Genomic DNA, 23409 nt, shown 5'->3' with positions numbered 1-23409 from the left:
GCCAAACAGAGCCAAACGGATCCGTTCTGACACACAGTGTAAGTCAATGGGGACAGATCAGTTTTCACTGACACAATCTGGCACAATCAAAAAAAGGGATCGTTCCCCATTGACTTTCAATGGTGTTCAAGACGATCCGATTTGGCTATGTTAAAGATAATACAAACGGATCCGCACCAAACGCGAGTGTGAAAGTAGCCTTAGACTGTAAGCGTGTAATTGTTTTAATAAAATCCTTTTATTATCCATAGTACAGCTTGTGGTCATTTATTGTAGTAGCAGTAGTAAGTCGCATATAGTTCAGTGTAGAGTTACGCCTCTTTCACACGGGCGAGTATTCCGCGCGGATGCGATGCGTGAGGTGAACGCATTGCACCCGCACTGAATCCTGACCCATTCATTTCTATGGGGCTGTGTACACGAGCGGTGATTTTCACTCATCACTTGTGCATTGCATGAAAATCGCAGCATGCTCTATATTGTGCGTTTTTCACGCAACGCAGGCCCCATAAAAGTGAATGGGGTTGCGTGAAAATCGCAAGCATCCGCAAGCAAGTGCGGATGCGGTGCGATTTTCACGCACGGTTGCTAGGAGATGATAGGGATGGGGACCCGATCTTTATTATTTTCCCTTATAACATGGTTATAAGGGAAAATAATAGCATTCTTAATACAGAATGCATACTAAAATAGGGCTGGAGGGGTTAATTTTTAAAAAATTTTTTTAACTCACCTTAATCCACTTGTTCGCGCAGCCGGCATCTCTTCTGTCTTCTTCTTTGATGACCAGGAGGAAAAGGACCTGTGGTGACGTCACTGCGCTCATCACATGGTCCATCCCCATGGTGATGGATCATGTGACGGACCATGTGGGCAGTCTAAGGCACAACTGTGCAATATTAATGCTGTCTAATCAGCACCTTGATATGCCACACCTGTGAGGTGGGATGGATTATCTCGGCAAAGGAGAAGCGCTCACTAACACAGATTTAGACAGATTTGTGAACAATATTTGAAAGTAATGGGTCTTTTGTGTATGTAGAAAATGTTTCAGATCTTTGAGTTCAGCTCATGCAAAATGGGAGCAAAACCGAAAGTGTTGCTCTATATCTTTGTTCGGTGTACAGTCGTGGCCAAAAGTTTTGAGAATTACATAAATATTGGAAATTGGAAAAGTTGCTGCTTAATTTTTTATAATAGCAATTTGCATATACTCCAGAATGTTATGAAGAGTGATCAGATGAATTGCATAGTCCTTCTTTGCCATGAAAATTAACTTAATCCCAAAAAACACTTTCCACTGCATTTCATTGCTGTCATTAAAGGACCTGCTGAGATCATTTCAGTAATCGTCTTGTTAACTCAGGTGAGAATGTTGACGAGCACAAGGCTGGAGATCATTATGTCAGGCTGATTGGGTTAAAATGGCAGACTTGACATGTTAAAAGGAGGGTGATGCTTGAAATCATTGTTCTTCCATTGTTAACCATGGTGACCTGCAAAGAAACGCGTGCAGCCATCATTGCGTTGCATAAAAATGGCTTCACAGGCAAGGATATTGTGGCTACTAAGATTGCACCTCAATCAACAATTTATCGGATCATCAAGAACTTCAAGGAAAGAGGTTCAATTCTTGTTAAGAAGGCTTCAGGGCGTCCAAGAAAGTCCAGCAAGCACCAGGATCGTCTCCTAAAGAGGATTCAGCTGCGGAATCGGAGTGCCACCAGTGCAGAGCTTGCTCAGGAATGGCAGCAGGCAGGTGTGAGCGCATCTGCACGCACAGTGAGGCGAAGACTTTTGGAAGATGTCCTGGTGTCAAGAAGGGTAGCAAAGAAGCCACTTCTCTCCAAATAAAACATCAGGGACAGATTGATATTCTACAGAAAGTATGGTGAATGGACTGCTGAGGACTGGGGCAAAGTCATATTCTCCGATGAAGCCTCTTTCCGATTGTTTGGGGCATCTGGAAAAAGGCTTGTCCGGAGAAGAAAAGGTGAGCGCTACCATCAGTCCTGTGTCATGCCAACAGTAAAGCATCCTGAGACCATTCATGTGTGGGGTTGCTGCTCATCCAAGGGAGTGGGCTCACTCACAGTTTTGCCCAAAAACACAGCCATGAATAAAGAATGGTACCAAAACCCCTCCAACAGCAACTTCTTCCAACAATCCAACAGCAGTTTGGTGAAGAACAATGCATTTTCCAGCACGATGGAGCACCGTGCCATAAGGCAAAAGTGATAACTAAGTGGCTCGGGGACCAAAACGTTGACATTTTGGGTCCATGGCCTGGAAACTCCCCAGATCTTAATCCCATTGAGAACTTGTGGTCAATCCTCAAGAGGCGGGTGGACAAACAAAAACCCACTAATTCTGACAAACTCCAAGAAGTGATTATGAAAGAATGGGTTGCTATCAGTCAGGAATTGGCCCAGAAGTTGATTGAGAGCATGCCCAGTCGAATTGCAGAGGTCCGGAAAAAGAAGGGCCAACACTGCAAATACTGACTCTTTGCATAAATGTCCTGTAATTGTCGATAAAAGCCTTTGAAACGTATGAAGTGCGTGTAATTATATTTCACTACATCACAGAAACAACTGAAACAAAGATCTAAAAGCAGTTTAGCAGCAAACTTTGCGAAAACTCATATTTGTGTCATTCTCAAAACTTTTGGCCGCGACTATAGATGGTAATTGAGACAATGTGGGGGTGAACAAATAAATGAATGAATCGGAAACACAATGGGCCAGATTTATCATTAGCTCAGGTCAGAATAATGGAGTGAAAAAGTCCCAAAAAAGTCCCAAACGCTAAAACTGCGCACAAATTTGCGACTTTTTTCTGCTCTGCACTATGCTCGCCAGTTTTCTGAAAGTGGGCGTGTCTTCTTATGTAAATTAATCTCTAGACAGATTTACTATTGGGACTATTTAAAAAAGTCGCAAAAAAGTCGCAAAAAAGTCCCAATTTCACTCCAGTGAGGACCATGCTTATCTTATGAGACTTTTTAATAGAACATGCGACTTTTTCATAAAAACGTGCGACTTTTTCGTAAAGATGTGCGACTTTTGTAAAGCTGCTTACTGACGGATAAACTGCTACCGTCAAACCACATTTATTACAGTCTTAAAGGGCCGATCATAAATCTGACTTGGCTAAAACTGACTTTAGCCATATGTTAAAGTGGAGTGAGCCGTCAGAGGAATGATAAATCTGGCCCAATGTCTGTGGTGATGAATATGAGATATGGGGAACATATTTTTTTTTTAAAAGGACATACGAATTTATATATGGGATTATTTGAAGAACAATTTATTTATAACGAACCCTTGGCGCAGCAAATTGATATTCTACAAGCGGTAGATCGACGATCTGCTAATAATTTGGAACAGAAGCTTGGACGATGCTGAAAACTTCACCTCTCATCTGAACAATAACACCTTCAACCTTACATTTACAGCTAACTACTCTAAAGTAGCCATAGAATATTTAGATTTGGTCCTTTCCTCCATAGGAAAATATACAGAAACCAAAACATTCTTTAAGGCTACATGCACACGAACGTTGTTTGTTTTCGTGTCCGTTCAGTTTTTTTTTTCCGGATAGGATGTGGACCCATTCATTTCAATGGGTCCGCAAAAAATGTGTGCTATCCGCATCAGTATGTCCGTTCACATGAATTATCCTCTTCTCCCATCATCATCATCATATGCGATTTGTATCAAGCACTAGCTATCCTCTAATTAGATATTATCGTTATGAACACAGTGGGCGCCGTATGAACCATTATTTTGACTATTGCCCCACACGCTTCCTGTTCATTGTACGTTTGCCTAAGAACTATATTTGACTATACCATTTTATTGACAGCACTTTTTAATCCCTCAAAAAAAGTTTTTTTTTTTTATTATTTACCATATTTTATTATATTGAAAATTTGATGATATTGGGGAAAAATGATTTTATATATCTATCCTCTATCATTATATGGTTTTAATTTTTTATTTTTATTATTACAGTATTTTTTCTTTTTAATATTGTGTTTTTTTAGACTAAAGGAGTACATTTAGGGTCCATTCACACGTCCGCAATTCTGTTCCGCATTTTGCAGAACGGAATTGCGGACCCATTCATTTCTATAGGGCCGCATGACGGAAAAAAAATTGAACATGTCCTATTCTTGTCTGCAATTGCGGACAAGATTAGGCATTTTCTATAAAGTGTCGGCGATGTGCGGTCCGCAAAATGCGGAACGCACATCGCCGATGTCCGTGTTTTGCAGATCCGTGGATATACGTGAAACACACACGGGAGTGTGAATGGACCCTAACTCTGAAACGAGTTGTCGCTTATTACAAAAAAATTGTTTCTATATACATCCATGGAGGTCGTGTATTTGCGCCAAGAGGTATCACACTGTGTGCACTATCTTAGTACACATCTCCCTATTGTATTCCGCATCACTCCTCTGGAGAACCAGCCACTCCACCTATGAGGATTGAGAGATACCGCAGCACAGACCTTTTGTCCCCACGAGTGTTATGTCTGCGTATGCACAACACTATAAGGTGAGCACAACTATTGACATGTTTTGTTCCTAAATATCCTTTTACAATCATACTACCCTATGAACGCCTTTCCTTTTTTGCCACATGTCTCCACAATATGTCACCTTGCCACTCTGTGGTATCCTGATGCTGCTGCTGCCATATCCACCCTATGTCACCTCTCCACTCTGTATTATCCTGCTGCTGCCATCTCCACACTATGTCACCTTGTCACTCTGTGGTATCCTCCTGATCCTGCTGCTGTCGCCACCTACAGACTCGGCCATTGTGCCACTCTGTGGTCTCCTCATGCTGCCGCCACCTCCAGACTCTGTCATTGTGCCACTCGGTGGCCTTCTCCTGATGCTTCCACCTCACCACTATGTCATAGGTCCACTCTGTGAACTTCTCATGCTGTTCCCACCCTCCCCACTTCATGACTGGTCCACTATTTTGGCTTTCCGCCTGGCTGACATCATCATTTATTTGACCTTTTCTCTGATCTGTCAGAAGAAAGTAAAAATGAGACGCACAACGGATCCTGTCTGTGTAGCAGCTGTAAGGCCTGTATGGTCCAATCAGAACTGGTTTATGATTTGGTAGCCAAATATCCTTTTACAATCATACTACCCTATGAACGCCTTTCCTTTTTTGCCACATGTCTCCACAATATGTCACCTTGCCACTCTGTGGTATCCTGATGCTGCTGTTGCCATATCCACCCTATGTCACCTCTCCACTCTGTATTATCCTGCTGCTGCCATCTCCACACTATGTCACCTTGTCACTCTGTGGTATCCTCCTGATCCTGCTGCTGTCGCCACCTCCAGACTCGGCCATTGTGCCACTCTGTGGTCTCCTCATGCTGCCGCCACCTCCAGACTCTGTCATTGTGCCACTCGGTGGTCTCCTCATACTGCTGCCACCTCCAGACTCAGCCATTGTGCCACTCTGTGGTCTCCTCATGCTGCCGCCACCTCCAGACTCTGTCATTGTGTCACTCGGTGGCCTTCTCCTGATGCTTCCACCTCACCACTATGTCATAGGTCCACTATGTGGACTTCTCATGCTGTTCCCACCCTCCCCACTTCATGACTGGGCCACTATTTTGGCTTTCGGCCTGGCTGACTTCATCATTTATTTGACCCTTCTTCTGATCTGTCAGAAGGAAGTAAAAATGAGACGCACAACGGATCCTATCTGTGTAGCAGCTGTAAGGTCTGTATGGTCCCATCAGAATTGGCTTGTGATTTGGTAGCCAAAAGTAGGAGTGGGTACAAAACACAGAAGACCTGTTTTTTTTTGGCTTTAGCAATGCTGATGGATTACTGACCAAATGCTGACGAGTGAAGGTGGATGCTCCACAGACAGGATCTGTTTTTTGGGGGTTATTGTTCTGACGGATCAGAGAAAGGGCAAAATAATCAGTGACGTCAACACAAACTTACTGCTGACACCCTCTCCACTCTGTCGGGGGGCTCTACTTGTATAAGGGTCTAATAGAACAGGTTCTGTAGACATCTATGTGGAATCAGCTGACGACTGTGTAAAAGGAGTGCACTTCTTCTTGATGCTAACATCGACCTGTAACTTGAGTTATTTGGTCAGTTTTGGCCCCGTGACTGCCCAAATAAGTGAAGTGTGCAGTGATTCTAAGAGCGACGCCTGTCATCTGCATGTCATACTGACTCACAGTATTGTTTCACTACCACAGCAGACTCCCCATGCGTGTTACTGCAAGGCAGGAAATAGCAGTTTTTTAACGTAATTTGCCGCAAATATAATCAGATCGAGACAAATTTTTAAAAAAATATTCGATGAACCGGCGAATTGAATTTTTGAAAAATTCGCTCATTTCTACATATAATCCTTGCTGCCTGTTAAGTCATCGCTGTCCAGGCACCCACAGGGTATATGTTGCCCCCCGACTGAGAATTCATTCTGTGACCGTACATACGAGCGGATCAATCTGTTTTCGTATCATTAGACGGATTGTATGATATATCATGTTCTAGGAGCCTTTGTCATAAACCTAATAGTTTCAGCCGGTGTTAAAGGAAGGCTGAGCCCTGGGAATCCATGTTGTCCTTTTTTTTTGTTGTTTTTCTTTCTTTTTTCGTTTTTTTTTTTTTAAAAATGGAAATGGTCGATCTGCTCAGCGCCTTTGTGAAAGATATTTAAATGAGGGATTAGGAAGCAGCTTATTCTTTTCCTTAAAGCCTGCTGCTGAATTCATTGCATCACACACGGTTGCCATGGAAATGGCTGTATTATTACCGATTCAGAGCGGCAATGGGATCGCAGCAGGTGGCAAGATAGCAAGACGGGCGAAAAGGTTTCAGTATTCGAGACAAAAAGCAAAAAAAATAAAAATTGAAAAAAAAAAAACATAACATGTGAAGTATAAGTGTGTGGCGCGCTCCATCCCCCTCCCTGCTGGAAAATTGTGAATTTACAAAGACGAGAAGTTTCAGTCATTTTTTATGTTTAATTCATGATATATATATATAAAAAAAAAAGATAATTATGAGGCTTCAAAGTAAAAAAAAAAAACAGGTTATACAAGTTTTTAAAAACATGGATGCTTTCTTCTAAAAAACAGCACCTGCCAACAGGTTGTGTCTGCAGTGAATGAGGCTAAAATGCAATACCACACACAGCCTGTGGACAGGGGTGGCGCTGTCTTGTGGACAGGTGTGCATTGGACTGTTTACACACATTGCAGGTAACTGGGCATTGTTCTGCTGTGTGACAATGGCAGGTTTATTGTTGCTGCAGGTCCTGGACATGGTACTGAGTATGTTATGGGTGCCCCGCGTTTTCTGTAGCAGAGGGCACAGGGGCAATTTGGGTGTCTGGATAATGTGCATGGAGCCTGTCAGTGGACGTCGCTAGGAGGGGCAGTGACCTGGTGGTACTGAATAGTGATGGAGGAACATCGGCCGGGACGATGCGGGAACGCGAGCTTGCGATCAAATGTTTGCGAACCGCGCGTTCGCATCGCGTCCATTGACTTTAATAGCAGGTGAACTTGAAAAAACCTTAAGGTCATATTTGCAGCCACCAAATACTTACTAGAAGTGCACAAATAGTCCCATAACATGGACAGTGACATACCAGAGGGGGATCATTGGCAAAAGTTCCCACAAAAAATATGTATTTTAATCAAAGGCCATTTTTATGCGTCTTAAAGGGAAACTCAAAAATGTGCCCTGCTGGAGCCTAGAAGATTTTCATTTCCTATCGGTTTGATGTATACAAATGTGCGGCACTCCACGTTTTTGTATCCTGCAGAGTCCAGGAAAAAAAATGCATATGTTTACGTACATTTTTTTTCTACCATGGAACTGTATGGTGAACGGATGCCACTGTACGGCATCAGTCTGAGGCATCTGTTAATGCATACATTTTTGGTATGCATTAAATGGGTGGCACAAATACAGTCAGGTCCATAAATATTGGGACATGGACACAATTCTAACATTTTTGGCTCTATACACCACCACAACAATGGATTTGAAATGAAACAAACAAGATGTGCTTTAACTGCAGACTGTCAGCTGTAATTTGAGGGGATTTACATCCAAATCAGGTGAACGGTGCAGGAATTACAACAGTTTGCATATGTGCCTCCCACTTGTTATGGAACCAAAAGTAATGAATGGGACAGAATAATAATCATAAATCAAACTTTCACTTTTTAATACTTGGTTGCAAATCCTTTGCAGTCAATTACAGCCTGAAGTCTGGAACGCATAGACATCACCAGACGCTGGGTTTCATCCCTGGTGATGCTCTGCCAGGCCTCTACTGCAACTGTCTTCAGTTCCTGCTTGTTCTTGGGGCATTTTCCCTTTAGTTTTGTCTTCAGCAAGTGAAATGCATGCTCAATCGGATTCAGGTCCAGTGATTGACTTGGCCATTGCATAACATTACACTTCTTTCCCTTAAAAAACTCTTTGGCTGCTTTTGCAGTATGCTTTGGGTCATTGTCCATCCGCACTGTGAAGCGCCGTCCAATGAGTTCTGAAGCATTTGGCTGAATATGAGCAGATAATATTGTCCGAAACACTTCAGAATTCATCCTGCTGCTTTTGTCAGCAGTCACATCATCAATAAATACAAGAGAACCAGTTCCATTGGCAGCCATACATGCCCACGCCATGACACTACCACCATGCTTCACTGATAAAGTGGTATGCTTAGGATCATGAGCAGTTCCTTTCCTTCTCCATACTCTTCTCTTCCCATCACTCTGGTACAAGTTGATCTTGGTCTCATCTGTCCATAGGATGTTGTTCCAGAACTGTGAAGGCTTTTTTAGATGTCGTTTGGCAAACTCTAATCTGCCCTTCCTGTTTTTGAGGCTCACCAATGGTTTACATCTTGTGGTGAACCCTCTGCATTCACTCTGGTGAAGTCTTCTCTTGATTGCTGACTTTGACACACATACACCTACCTCCTGGAGAGTGTTTTTGATCCGGCCAACTGTTGTGAAGGGTGTTTTCTTCACCAGGGAAAGAATTCTTCGGTCATCCACCACAGTTGTTTTCCATGGTCTTCCAGGTCTTTTGAGTTGCTGAGCTCGCAGGTCTCTTCCTTCTTTTTAAGAATGTTCCAAACAGTTGTTTTGGCCGCGCCTAATGTTTTTGCTATCTCTCTGATGGTTTTTTTTTTTTTTTTTTTTAGCCTAATGATGGCTTGCTTCACTGATAGTGACAGCTCTTTGGATCTGATCTTGAGAGTTGACAGCAACAGATTCCAAATGCAAATAGCAGACTGGAAATGAACTCTGGACCTTGTATCTGCTCATTGTAGTTGGGATAATGAGGGAATAACACACACCTGGCCATGGAACAGCTAAGAAGCCAATTGTCCCATTACTTTTGGTCCCTTAACAAGTGGGAGGCACATATGCAAACTGTTGTAATTCCTGCACCGTTCACCTGATTTGGATGTAAATACCCTCAAATTAAAGCTGACAGTCTGCAGGTAAAGCACATCTTGTTCGTTTCATTTCAAATCCATTGTGGTGGTGTATAGAGCCAAAAATGTTAGAATTGTGTAGATGTCCCAATATTTATGGACCTGACTGTAGGATGTGAACCCAGCCCTAGTGTCATAATAAGCACCAGTACATAGCCGAGCAGCGTGGTGGATAGGGGAGGCCGCCATGTACTGACAGAGTGCCACCTGGCCCTGGTGGTCAGGGATGAGGACTGTGTTTCCCAAGGATCATTTTCTACTGGGAAATACAGGGCACAGTTTAATACACTAGAATCTATATAATATAAAGACATTAGCCCTACCCCCGAATAATAATACAATTAGGTGGTCATTTATTATATAGAAATACGTCTATGTTAGGCGTATTTCTGACACAGATTGTGGCGCAAAGGTCCTTAGCACCGCAATCTGCATATTTTTCCCGCTCATGGCAGGTCTAAAAAAGGATGGCATGGCACAGATCCCCCATAACAGTGTGTCATCCACAGATCCCCCATAACAGTGTGTCATCCACAGATCCCCCATAACAGTGTGTCATCCACAGATCCCCCATAACAATGCGTCATCCACAGATCCCCCATAACAGTGTCATCCACAGATCCCCCATAACAGTGTGTCATCCACAGATCCCCCATAACAGTGTGTCATCCACAGATCCCCCATAACAGTGTGTCCTCCACAGATCCCCCATAACAGTGTGTCATCCACAGATCCCCCATAACAATGCGTCATCCACAGATCCTCCATAACAGTGTGTCATCCACAGATCCCCCATAACAGTGTGTCATCCACAGATCCCCCATAACAGTGTGTCTTCCATAGATCCCCCATAACAGCGCATCATCCACAGACCCCCCCATAACAGTGTCATCAATTGATCCCCCATAACAGTGTCATCCATATATTCCCCATAATAGTGTGTCATCCACAGATCCCCCATAACAGTGTGTCATCCACAGATCCCCCATAACAGTGTGTCATCCACAGATACCCCATAACAGTGTCATCAACACATCCCCCATAACAGTTTGCCATCCATAGATCCCCATAACAGTGTGTCATCCACAGATCCCCCATAACAGTGTCACCCACAGATCCCCCATAACAGTGTCATCCACAGATCCCCCATAACAGTGTGTCATCCACAGATCCCCCATAACAGTGTGTCATCCACAGATCCCCCATAACAGTAAGTCATCCACAGATCCCCCATAACAGTGCGTCATCCACATATCCCCCCATAACAGTGTGTCATCATGGGATCCCCATAACAGTGTCATCCACAGATCCCCCAAAACAGTCTCATCCACAGATAGCCCATGTCAGATATCCATAAAGAATAGTTATAATTTTATGCTTGATATGTTTATTTTACAGGGGACACATCTCAGACAATGGACTATGCTGGGGTCCCACTCATATCAAACAGAGTCTGTAATAAAAAATATATCTATGGTGGAGTCATAAGGCCATCAATGCTCTGTGCCGGCTTTCTGGAAGGTGGGGTGGATACCTGTCAGGTAGTGTAAAAATGTTATTAATCAGATATCAAATACTTAGCAAATAACCAATCCCTTCCTGCATATCATGACTACATCATTAACTGGGTGTGGGTCATTATTAGATATTAGCCATATGGCTTTTGTTTCTCATTGAAAATTATGATATCTCAATTAATTAGCCTTTATTGCTGTAATGCTATAACTATTATAACACTGTTGAATATGTACTCAAACATGATTATCATAAATCTCACACTACAAAAATATAACTACTATAATACTGCTCCTTTGTACAACAATATAACTACTATAATACTGCCTCCTAAGCACAAGAATATAATTACTATAATACTACCTCCTATGTACAAGAATATAACTACTATAATACTGCTCCTATGTACAAGATTATAACTACTATAATACTGCCTCCTATGTACAAGAATATAACTACTATAACACTGCTCCTATGTACAAGAATATAACTACTATAATACTGCTCCTATGTACAAGGATATAACTACTATAATACTGCTCCTATGTACAAGAATATAACTACTATAATACTGCTCCTGTGTACAAGAATATAACTACTATAATACTGCTCCTATGTACAAGAATATAACTGCTATAATACTGCTCCTATGTACAAGGATATAACTACTATAATACTGCTCCTATGTACAAGAATATAACTACTATAATACTGCCTTCTATGTACAAGAATATAACTACTATAATACTGCCTCCTATGTACAAGAATATAACGACTATAATGCTGCTCCTATGTACAAGAATATAACTACTATAATACTGCCTCCTATGTACAGGAATGTAACTACTGTAATACTACTCCTATGTACAAGAATATAACTACTATAATACTACCTCCTATGTACAAGAATATAACTACTATAATACTGCTCCTATGTACAAGAATATAACTACTATAATACTGCCTCCTATGTACAAGAATATAACTACTATAATACTGCTCCTACGTACAAGAACATAACTACTATAATACTGCTCCTATGTACAAGAATATAACTACTATAATACTGCTCCTATGTATAAGAATATAACTACTTTAATACTGCTCCTATATACAAGAATATAACTACTATAATACTGCTCCTATGTACAAGAATATAACTACTATAATACTGCTCCTATGTACAACAATATAACTACTATAATACAGCCCCTATGTACAAGAATATAACTACTATAATACTGCTCCTATGTACAAGGATATAACTACTATAATACTGCTCCTATGTACAAGAATATAACTACTATAATACTGCTCCTATGTACAAGAATATAACTACTATAATATTGCTCCTATGTACAAGGATATAACTACTATAATACTGCTCCTATGTACAAGAATATAACCACTATAATACTGCTCCTATGTACAAGGATATAACTACTATAATACTGCTCCTATGTACAAGAATATAACTACTATAATACTGCCTTCTATGTACAAGAATATAACTACTATAATACTGCTCCTATGTACAAGAATATAACTACTATAATACTGCTCCTATGTACAAGAATATAACTACTATAATACTGCTCCTATGTACAAGAATATAACTGCTATAATACTGCCTTCTATGTACAAGAATATAACTACTATAATACTACCTCCTATGTACAAGAATATAACTACTATAATACTGCCTTCTATGTACAAGAATATAACTACTATAATACTGCTCCTATGTACAAGAATATAACTACTATAATACTGCCTTCTATGTACAAGAATATAACTACTATAATACTGCTCCTATGTACAAGAATATAACTACTATAATACTGCTCCTATGTACAAGAATATAACTACTATAATACTGCCTCCTATGTACAAGAATATAACTACTATAATATTGCTCCTATGTACAAGAATATAACTACTATAATACTGCTCCTATGTACAAGAATATAACTACTATAATACTGCTCCTATGTACAAGAATATAACTACTATAATACTGCCTCCTGTGTACAAGGATATAACTACTATAATACTGCTCCTATGTACAAGAATATAACTACTATAATACTGCCTCCTATGTACAAGAATATAACTACTATAATACTGCTCCTATGTACAAGAATATAACTACTATAATAATGCTCCTATGTACAAGAATATAACTGCTATAATACTGCTCCTATGTACAAGAATATAACTACTATAATACTGCTCCTATGTACAAGAATATAACTACTATAATACTGCCTCCTATGTACAAGAATATAACTACTATAATACTGCTCCTATGTACAAGGATATAACTACTATAATACTGCTCCTATGTACAAGAATATAACTACTATAATACTGCTCCTATGTACAAGAATATAACTACTATAATATTGCTCCTATGTACAAGGATATAACTACTATAATACTGCTCCTATGTACAAGAATATAACCACTATAATACTGCTCCTATGTACAAGGATATAACTACTATAATACTGCTCCTATGTACAAGAATATAACTACTATAATACTGCCTTCTATGTACAAGAATATAACTACTATAATACTGCTCCTATGTACAAGAATATAACTACTATAATACTGCTCCTATGTACAAGAATATAACTACTATAATACTGCTCCTATGTACAAGAATATAACTGCTATAATACTGCCTTCTATGTACAAGAATATAACTACTATAATACTACCTCCTATGTACAAGAATATAACTACTATAATACTGCCTTCTATGTACAAGAATATAACTACTATAATACTGCTCCTATGTACAAGAATATAACTACTATAATACTGCCTTCTATGTACAAGAATATAACTACTATAATACTGCTCCTATGTACAAGAATATAACTACTATAATACTGCTCCTATGTACAAGAATATAACTACTATAATACTGCCTCCTATGTACAAGAATATAACTACTATAATATTGCTCCTATGTACAAGAATATAACTACTATAATACTGCTCCTATGTACAAGAATATAACTACTATAATACTGCCTCCTGTGTACAAGGATATAACTACTATAATACTGCTCCTATGTACAAGAATATAACTACTATAATACTGCCTCCTATGTACAAGAATATAACTACTATAATACTGCTCCTATGTACAAGAATATAACTACTATAATAATGCTCCTATGTACAAGAATATAACTGCTATAATACTGCTCCTATGTACAAGAATATAACTACTATAATACTGCTCCTATGTACAAGAATATAACTACTATAATACTGCCTCCTATGTACAAGAATATAACTACTCTAATACTGCTCCTATGTACAAGAATATAACTACTATAATAATGCTCCTATGTACAAGAATATAACTGCTATAATACTGCTCCTATGTACAAGAATATAACTACTATAATACTGCCTCCTATGTACAAGAATATAACTACTATAATACTGCCTCCTATGTACAAGAATATAACTACTATAATACTGCCTCCTATGTACAAGAATATAACTACTATAATACTGCTCCTATGTACAAGAATATAACTGCTATAATACTGTTTCCTATGTACAAGAATATAACTACTATAATACTGCTCCTATCTACAAGAATATAACTGCTATAATACTGCCTCCTATGTACAAGAATATAACTGTATGAATTTACTTAGAGATGAGCGAAGTATTGGAAAATTTGATTCGATTCGATAAGTAGCGGGTGCAATGACAGGGAGCGACGATTCTCCCAGCCCCCGTCATTGTACCCCTCAGATGCCGCGTTCATAGCTGATCGCGGCATCTGATAGCAATAATCCAGTGTAAAATAATAAAAATAAAAAAATTCTTACCCTCATCCATTTGATCACAAAGAGCCGGCTGCCGCTATCTTGATTGAAGATCTTGTGTGAAATCTCGTGCGATCCGTGATGACATCATCACATCCGCCGGCGTGGTGACTTCATATGTCACCGTGCATGGGATTTTGTGTGAAATCAAGATTGGTGCGGCCAGCTCTTTGCGCTCAAATGGATGAGGTAAGTGTGATTTAATTTTTTAATTTTTTTTTACATCATTTCAAGGTAAAATCGATTCGTCACCACGAAGCACGAGGAAATTGGACTTTGCAGCAAATCAAATTTTCCCTACAATTCTGATCGAATTACACTTAGTGGAGTTCGATTCGCTCAACACTAAATGTACTCCACTTGCTATGAAACCACTAAAGATGGTCTGGTCTAACCTTATAACTTCAGAAGTGACATCATTACTTAAATGAAGACCCTTTGTGTGTAAAGTGTCACATGACCAGTCACATGATATCAGGATAAGTACACCTATTCTGAAAGGCCCTGAGTCTGCAACATTATGAAGTAACGTGAAGACCAAGGAGTCTCTAAACAGGACAAAATTCTAAAGTACAGATCAGGGTTGAGTTATAAAAAAAAAAATCCCAAATGTTGAACAATGGAGCACCTTTATATCCACTATAACAAAATTAAAGAATTTGGCTCAACTATAAAGCTGACCAGAGAAGGCCACCTAAAAAAAACTCACCGCCCGGTCAAGGAGAACTTTACTTACCAGCAATAACACTGATATTCACAGAGGAGATGAAAGGATCTGTCCATAGGACACTATAAGCCGTACACTCCACAGAGGAGATGGAAGGACCTGTCCATAGGACACTATAAGCCGTACACTGCACAGAGGAGATGGAAGGACCTGTCCATAGGACACTATAAGCCGTACACTCCACAGAGGAGATGGAAGGATCTGTTCATAGGACACTATAAGCCATTCACTACACAGAGGAGATGGAAGGATCTGTCCATAGGACACTATAAGCCGTACACTCTACAGAGGAGATGAAAGGATCTGTCCATAAGACACTATAAGCCGTACACTCCACAGAGGAGATGGAAGGATCTGTCCATAGGACACTATAAGCCGTACACTCCACAGAGGAGATGGAAGGATCTGTTCTTAGGACACTATAAGCCATTCACTACACAGAGGAGATGGAAGGATCTGTCCATAGGACACTATAAGCCATACACTCCACAGAGGAGATGGAAGGATCTGTCCATAGGACACTATAAGCCGTACACTCCATAGATAAGATGGAAGGACCTGTCCATAGGACACTATAAGCCGTACACTACACAGAGGAGATGGAAGGATCTGTTCATAGGACACTATAAGCCATTCACTACACAGAGGAGATGGAAGGATCTGTCCATAGGACACTATAAGCCGTACACTCCACAGAGGAGATGGAAGGATCTGTTCATAGGACACTATAAGCCATTCACTACACAGAGGAGATGGAAGGATCTGTCCATAGGACACTATAAGCCATACACTCCACAGAGGAGATGGAAGGATCTGTCCATAGGACACTATAAGCCGTACACTCCACAGAGGAGATGGAAGGACCTGTCCATAGGACACGATAAGCCGTACACTCCACAGAGGAGATGGAAGGATCTGTCCATAGGACACTATAAGCCGTACACTACACAGAGGAGATGGAAGGACCTGTCCATAGGACACTATAAGCCGTACACTCCACAGAGGAGATGGAAGGACCTGTCCATAGGACACTATAAGCCGTACACTGCACAGAGGAGATGGAAGGACCTGTCCATAGGACACTATAAGCCGTACACTCCACAGAGGAGATGGAAGGATCTGTTCATAGGACACTATAAGCCATTCACTACACAGAGGAGATGGAAGGATCTGTCCATAGGACACTATAAGCCGTACACTCTACAGAGGAGATGAAAGGATCTGTCCATAGGACACTATAAGCCGTACACTCCACAGAGGAGATGGAAGGATCTGTCCATAGGACACTATAAGCCGTACACTCCACAGAGGAGATGGAAGGATCTGTTCATAGGACACTATAAGCCATTCACTACACAGAGGAGATGGAAGGATCTGTCCATAGGACACTATAAGCCATACACTCCACAGAGGAGATGGAAGGATCTGTCCATAGGACACTATAAGCCGTACACTCCACAGAGGAGATGGAAGGACCTGTCCATAGGACACTATAAGCCGTACACTACACAGAGGAGATGGAAGGATCTGTTCATAGGACACTATAAGCCATTCACTACACAGAGGAGATGGAAGGATCTGTCCATAGGACACTATAAGCCGTACACTCCACAGAGGAGATGGAAGGATCTGTTCATAGGACACTATAAGCCATTCACTACACTGAGGAGATGGAAGGATCTGTCCATAGGACACTATAAGCCATACACTCCACAGAGGAGATGGAAGGATCTGTCCATAGGACACTATAAGCCGTACACTCCACAGAGGAGATGGAAGGACCTGTCCATAGGACACGATAAGCCGTACACTCCACAGAGGAGATGGAAGGATCTGTCCATAGGACACTATAAGCCGTACACTCCACAGAGGAGATGGAAGGATCTGTCCATAGGACACTATAAGCTGTACACTTCACAGAGGAGATGGAAGGATCTGTCCATAGGACACTATAAGCCGTACACTCCACAGAGGAGATGGATGGACCTGTCCATAGGACCACTATAAGCTGCACGTTCCACAGAGGAGATGGAAGAATCTGTCTATAGGACCATTATAAGCCATAGACTCCAGAGAGGGGATGGAAGGATATGTCCATAGGACCATTATAAGCCGTACACTCCCCAGAGGAGATGGAAGGATCTGTCCATAGGACCATTATAAGCCTTACACTCCACAGATGAGATAGAAGGATCTGTACATAGGACCACTATAAGCCGTACCCTGCACAGATGAGATGGAAAGATCTGTCCATAGGACGACTATACGCTGTACACTCCACAGAGGAAATGGAAGGATCTGTCCATAGAACAACTATAAGTCGTACACTGCACAGAGGAGATGGAAGGATCTGTCCATAGGACTATTATAAGCCATACACTACACAGAGGAGATGGAAGGATCTGTCCATAGGACTATTATAAGCCATACACTCCACAGAGGAGATGGAAGGATCTGTCCATAGGACCATTATAAGCCATACACTCCACAGAGGAGATGGAAGGATCTGTCCATAGGACCATTATAAGCCATACACTCCACAGAGGAGATGGAAGGATCTGTCCATAGGACACTATAAGCCGTATCCTCCACAGTGGATCTTTCCATAGGACTATTATAAGGAGGTGTGTGGGTAGAAAGGATTGGACTAGTGGTAGTGACAATGAGGGTGGTGGAAGTTCTCATAGTGGCTAATCCTCTTCCAACCTGCAGTGAATGGATGGACAAAACCTTTCTTTCTTTCTGGGCACACGCTGGACTATGGGGTTTGCCAAGGGGTGGTGGTTGAGGTGCCCTTGATGTTTGGCAAACGTGTAGCGGGGTGCAAGGAAGAAGAACAGGGAGTGGAGATCGGATTGGTCAGATTTTGAGACCAATGACCAGGCCAGCTTGATTATAGTAAAATTGAGTCTCTCCTTTACTGAACTGATGATAAGCGATTAACACTTTAGCAGTGAACCAGCGGATCACTGCAAATACTTATGCACATTAATGTTCTCAGTTTTTTTTGTCTTAATTATTGTACGTGTCACAGTTAAAAATATTTTGCATCTTGAAAGTGGTCGGCAGGTGGTGTATATTAAATGGTATAACCCTGCAAAAATAGATTTTGATTCCAGGCTATAACACTGTATCTGGTAGAGTGGATGGTCTGTGTAGCCTGATCTGATTCTAGTAACATCTCTCTGTTCTTCTAGGGGGACAGTGGGGGTCCCTTAGCCTGTGAAGATAAGAAACTGTGGAAACTGATGGGAACCACTAGCTGGGGTGTCGGCTGTGCGCTGAGGTATAAGCCAGGAGTGTACACCCGAATAACGTCTTTCCTGGACTGGATCCACGTGCAGATGGAGGTAATCAAGGACTTACCCTTATATGTCTACAGGTACACTGAAAGAGCCTACAGAGACAAAGACGAGAAGAGGCCCCATAGCAAAAAATGCTGTTGTGGGCTCATATCATCATAACTCCCATCATGGGAGGGTCCAGTGCTGCCCTCTGTGCATTTGCCCCTATGGTTGGGGATTGGGTGACCAATATTCAGGTTCGATAGGATAAGGGGACAGGAAAAGTACAGGGTGGGCCCCGCATGGACTGTTAACCTTCCAGTGATAGCAATGGAAATATACATGTCACATCATGGGGACACTTTTACTTTAGAGGAGGTGTGAGTTCATCTAGTTTTCTTTCGGTCTAAAGCAAAAAAGTATATTCCAAGGATTTCTGGGGGCACTGCTGTAAACACTGGGGGCACACTGTGGCTATTAGTGTAGGGCACTTCTGCAGGTACTAGGGGCACTGTGGCTATTAGTAGGGGGCACTGCTGCAGTCACTAGGTGCATTGTGGCTATTAGTGGAGGGCACTGCTAAAATCCTGTACGGCCGGTGGCCCTGCACAATGCGGAAATAAAGGACAGAATAATGCAGGCTAGGCGAGCAGAGGAAGGGCGTGAGGACCCAGAGACAATATTTACCTGCAGAGACCGAGCCCATAGAAGGTGTTATCGCCTTCTGAGCTCATACTACAGAGATAGGGCGCCTGTACGCCTAGATTATCTTCCTTGGATTTGGTCATGGATGAGATTGTCCATGTTTGGATTGTGGGGCTGGTTTATCTCAGAGGAGATTACTCACCGTCCTGAGAACACGTTCTACCTGAAGGAAAAGTCCCTCAAAGTGAAACATTTATTTTTAAAAATTAAAGAAAGTTGTGGGTTTTTTGTCCATAGCAGATAACCACAACCTCACTAATCCACATCTATGGGGTACAAGAAGCTGAGATATTGGGTGCTGTTTCGGGGTAGACCAGCTTTAGATGCCAGGGAGATTTTTTGTTCCCTGTGTACTGTCTGGTATATTTGGGGTATTCACACTATCTTGACACTTATGTATGTCATAAAAGTTGCCAAGACAGGTGTTATGAGCAAATTACTTTTGTACATAAGGACCTGGTAACAATCTGTGTAAGGGGAAGCCCTAGTGCCCCTTATATCTGCTGTTGGGAAAAACTAGAATGGGTCATTTTACATTGCAAAGGGTATCTTCAGTAATGAGGTGGTCAAAAGTTAAAAAAAAACACCTGTCAGAAGCATCCACCCGATTCAACCGGGTATACTGCCTGCTAGGGTTGATCCTGCCAATTAAAATGACACCTGTCTTGTGAAAATCGTTTACGCCATTCCTAAGAAAAAAATACTTTTTATTCCTAAGGCCTCTTTCACACGGGCGTTGCGGGAAAATGTGCGGGTGCGTTGCGGGAACACCCGCGATTTTTCCGCGCGTGTGCAAAACATTGTAATGCGTTTTGCACGCGCGTGAGAAAAATCGCGCATGTTTGGTACCCGAACTTCTTCACAGATGTTCGGGCTTGGGATCAATGTTCTGTAGATCGTATTATTTTCCCTTATAACATGATTATAAGGGAAAATAATAGCATTCTGAATACAGAATGCATGGTAAAACAGCGCTGGAGGGGTTAAAAAAAAATAAAAAAATGTTTAACTCACCTTAGTCCACTTGATAGCGCAGCCGGTGTTCTGCCAGATCTCTATAGCTTGCCGAAAGTCTATAGCGGAAGTGACGTGGTACGCTGCGCAAGCGCACAAGCGTACTTCAGCTAAGCATTCCTGCAGCACCGCGCGTGCGCACACTTAAGGGTATAGATTTCTTAAAGTGACAGTCATCTCCATTAAAATACAGCTCCATTAATCTACATTAATTTGTACCCTCGCGGGCTCGGCCTCGCTGCGCTCGGCATTTAGTAAAACTAATTCTGTGCCGCCATTGATAGTAAAGAAGGAAATGGATAGTAAAGAAAGAGATGGATAGTCTCTTTCTTTACTATCCATTTGCTTCTTTACTATCAATGGCGGCACAGAGTTAGTTTTACTAAATGCCGAGCGCAGCGAGGCCGAGCCCGCGAGGGTACAAATTAATGTAGATTAATGGAGCTGTATTTTACTGGTGACTGTCACTTTAAGACGATGTTTCGGCTGATTTGTGGAAGTGCGCAGCGCACAACGTCACTTCCGCTATAGACTTTCGGCAAGCTATAGAGATCTGGCAGAACACCGGCATCTGCTTCTGTATTCTTTTCTTTAGGACCTGGGTAAAGGACCTTTGATGATGTCACTCCGGTCATCACATGGTACGTCACATGATCTTTTACCATGGTGAATCACCATGGTAAAAAATCATGTGACGTACCATGTGATGACCGGAGTGACGTAATCAAAGGTCCTTTAGCCGATAGTTCATCTTTTGAGAAGTAAAGAATAGACAGGGAGCTATGCGAACAAGAGGAGAAGGTGAGTTAATTTTTTAATTTTTTTTAACCCTCAATTGATCACCTACTATGCGTTCTGTATTCAGAATGCTATTATTTTCCCTTATAACCATGTTATAAGGGAAAATAATACAGTTTATAGACTGTCACCTAGCAACCATGCGTGAAAATCGCACCGCATCCGCACTTGCTTGCGATTTTCACGCAACCCCATTCACTTCTATGGGGCCTGCGTTGCGTGAAAAACGCACAAAGAGGAGCATGCTGCGATTTTCACGCAACGCACAAGTGATGCGTGAAAATCACCGCTCGTGTGCACAGCCCCATAGAAATGAATGGGTCAGTATTCAGTGCGGGTGCAATGCGTTCACCTCCAGCATCGCATCCACGCGGAATACTCGCTCGTGTGAAAGGGGCCTTAGGCACATGAGGGCTTTAGTGCACTGAGGGGTGTGGCCCGCACTAGAAAACTTGAAGACCATCGAGGGGAGACGCCCTGCCCCCTGGTGCACTAAAGCGCTTATTTACATAAATAATAAGTCTTTTTTCTTCTTCTCAGGATCGCCACAACCGATTTTCATAAGACTGGTATCATTTTAAACAGAAGGATCAACCGACCTAATAGGGTTGATCTTGCTGACGGGTACTTTTTAAAAGCAACGATAGAAGATGCAGCTGGGAGAGCATGAGGCTCAGTCGTCTAAGTAGCCGTACAATGCCAGACGCGATTGACCTAAGGTCCTGGTGCCTCATGGGGACTGAGGGCCACTCTACTAGATAGGAGGGTACCTATACTATAAATGAGGTGTGTTAGGTGGCGGGCACTGGTACAGTTTTTACATCGGGGCCCAGAAATTTAGGTAGGGGTAATTTTCTTTAAACTTTTTGCTTTCTTATGACAGATAGAAGTGCGGAGAATGAACTGAAGATATTCACCGACCTACTGTATTGTCTTATGTTTACAATCAATGGACTTGAGAAAAATCAAGAATAAGAAACCTACGGCCCTGAGACCACTGACCCGTGACCGAGTGACCCCTGTCTCCATGTACTACAGGCCGGATAATATGTTCCAATTCCTATACTCTCTATAAAATAAACCCGCCCTCAGTGCACTTAACTGCCTATCTGCATATGGATTCAAAGTGTCCCAATGAAGACTCCCTTTAAATGTGGTAGAGCTGAGTTTTCCAGATGTACCAGAACTGTGTTTGTCATTTGGTGATGTATTCCAGACAAACTTACAGCATTACCTTGAAGCATGGGTGCACAACCTGCTGCCTATGGGCCGCGTGCGCCCCCCAGAGCCATGGTTTGCGGCCCCCGTCCTGCTGGGCAGAAACCCAGCCGATCGTGCCATCTGCCCGCAGCGCCGCACAATTGCAGGGTTACAGCTCCTGCACTGTAGCGGGAGCAGGACGAGTCCCCGGCTGTCAGAGACAGCGGGGGAGCCGAGGAGAAGGCAGAAGCAGTGTAACAGCGCTTCTGCCTTCTCCTCACACAGGTGAGCGGCGCGCTGTGCACGTGATCGCCGGGTGTCAGGGGCAGAGGACTGCAGAGCCTCACAGCTCTGCCCCGTACAAAAATCCCCTCAGCAGGCCGGTTTTCCCTATAATTGGGGCTCTTTGGAAGTGCAAAGGTCTTTTATGGACCTTCTGGGGACAAATTAAGTGGCAAATATATATATTAAAATAAAAAATAAAAAATGTAAAGCAATAAAAAAAAAAGGAAAAAAAAAGTGCAAAAACAAAACAAAAAAACAAGTCAGTGTCCCCCAGTGGTTTTAAAGACCTCTTGGGGGACATACAGTGCTGCAAAAATATATATATATAAAAAAAAAAAAAAAAAAATAAAATTTTTGCAATAAAAGTAAAATAAATAAATAAATAAAATACAAGTAAAAGAAAACTATAAAAAGGAAAAGAGATCAAATCAATAGAAATATAGGCTGGCTCACAGTATTTTTGCATTAAAATTTTTATTAATACACTAAAT

The 23409-nt window shown here is 41.7% G+C and overlaps 1 protein-coding gene across 1 annotated transcript in view; it reads left to right on the top strand.

Moving 5' to 3' along the window:
* The window catches only part of TMPRSS3 (transmembrane serine protease 3), a 78730-nt gene that overhangs the window by 41498 nt on the left and 13823 nt on the right, over nucleotides 1–23409 (top strand). Inside the window, exons 11-12 of the mRNA XM_040422075.1 lie at nucleotides 10929–11071; nucleotides 18830–18982. Coding sequence (XP_040278009.1) covers nucleotides 10929–11071; nucleotides 18830–18982 — 296 coding nt within the window. The remainder of the gene's footprint in view (nucleotides 1–10928; nucleotides 11072–18829; nucleotides 18983–23409) is intronic.

The sequence above is a fragment of the Bufo bufo genome, chromosome 3 (genome assembly GCF_905171765.1).
Source record: "Bufo bufo chromosome 3, aBufBuf1.1, whole genome shotgun sequence".
NCBI classification, from domain to species: domain Eukaryota; kingdom Metazoa; phylum Chordata; class Amphibia; order Anura; family Bufonidae; genus Bufo; species Bufo bufo.
The sequence above is the reverse complement of the archived record's forward strand: the minus strand, read 5'-3'. Positions and strand labels throughout refer to the sequence as shown.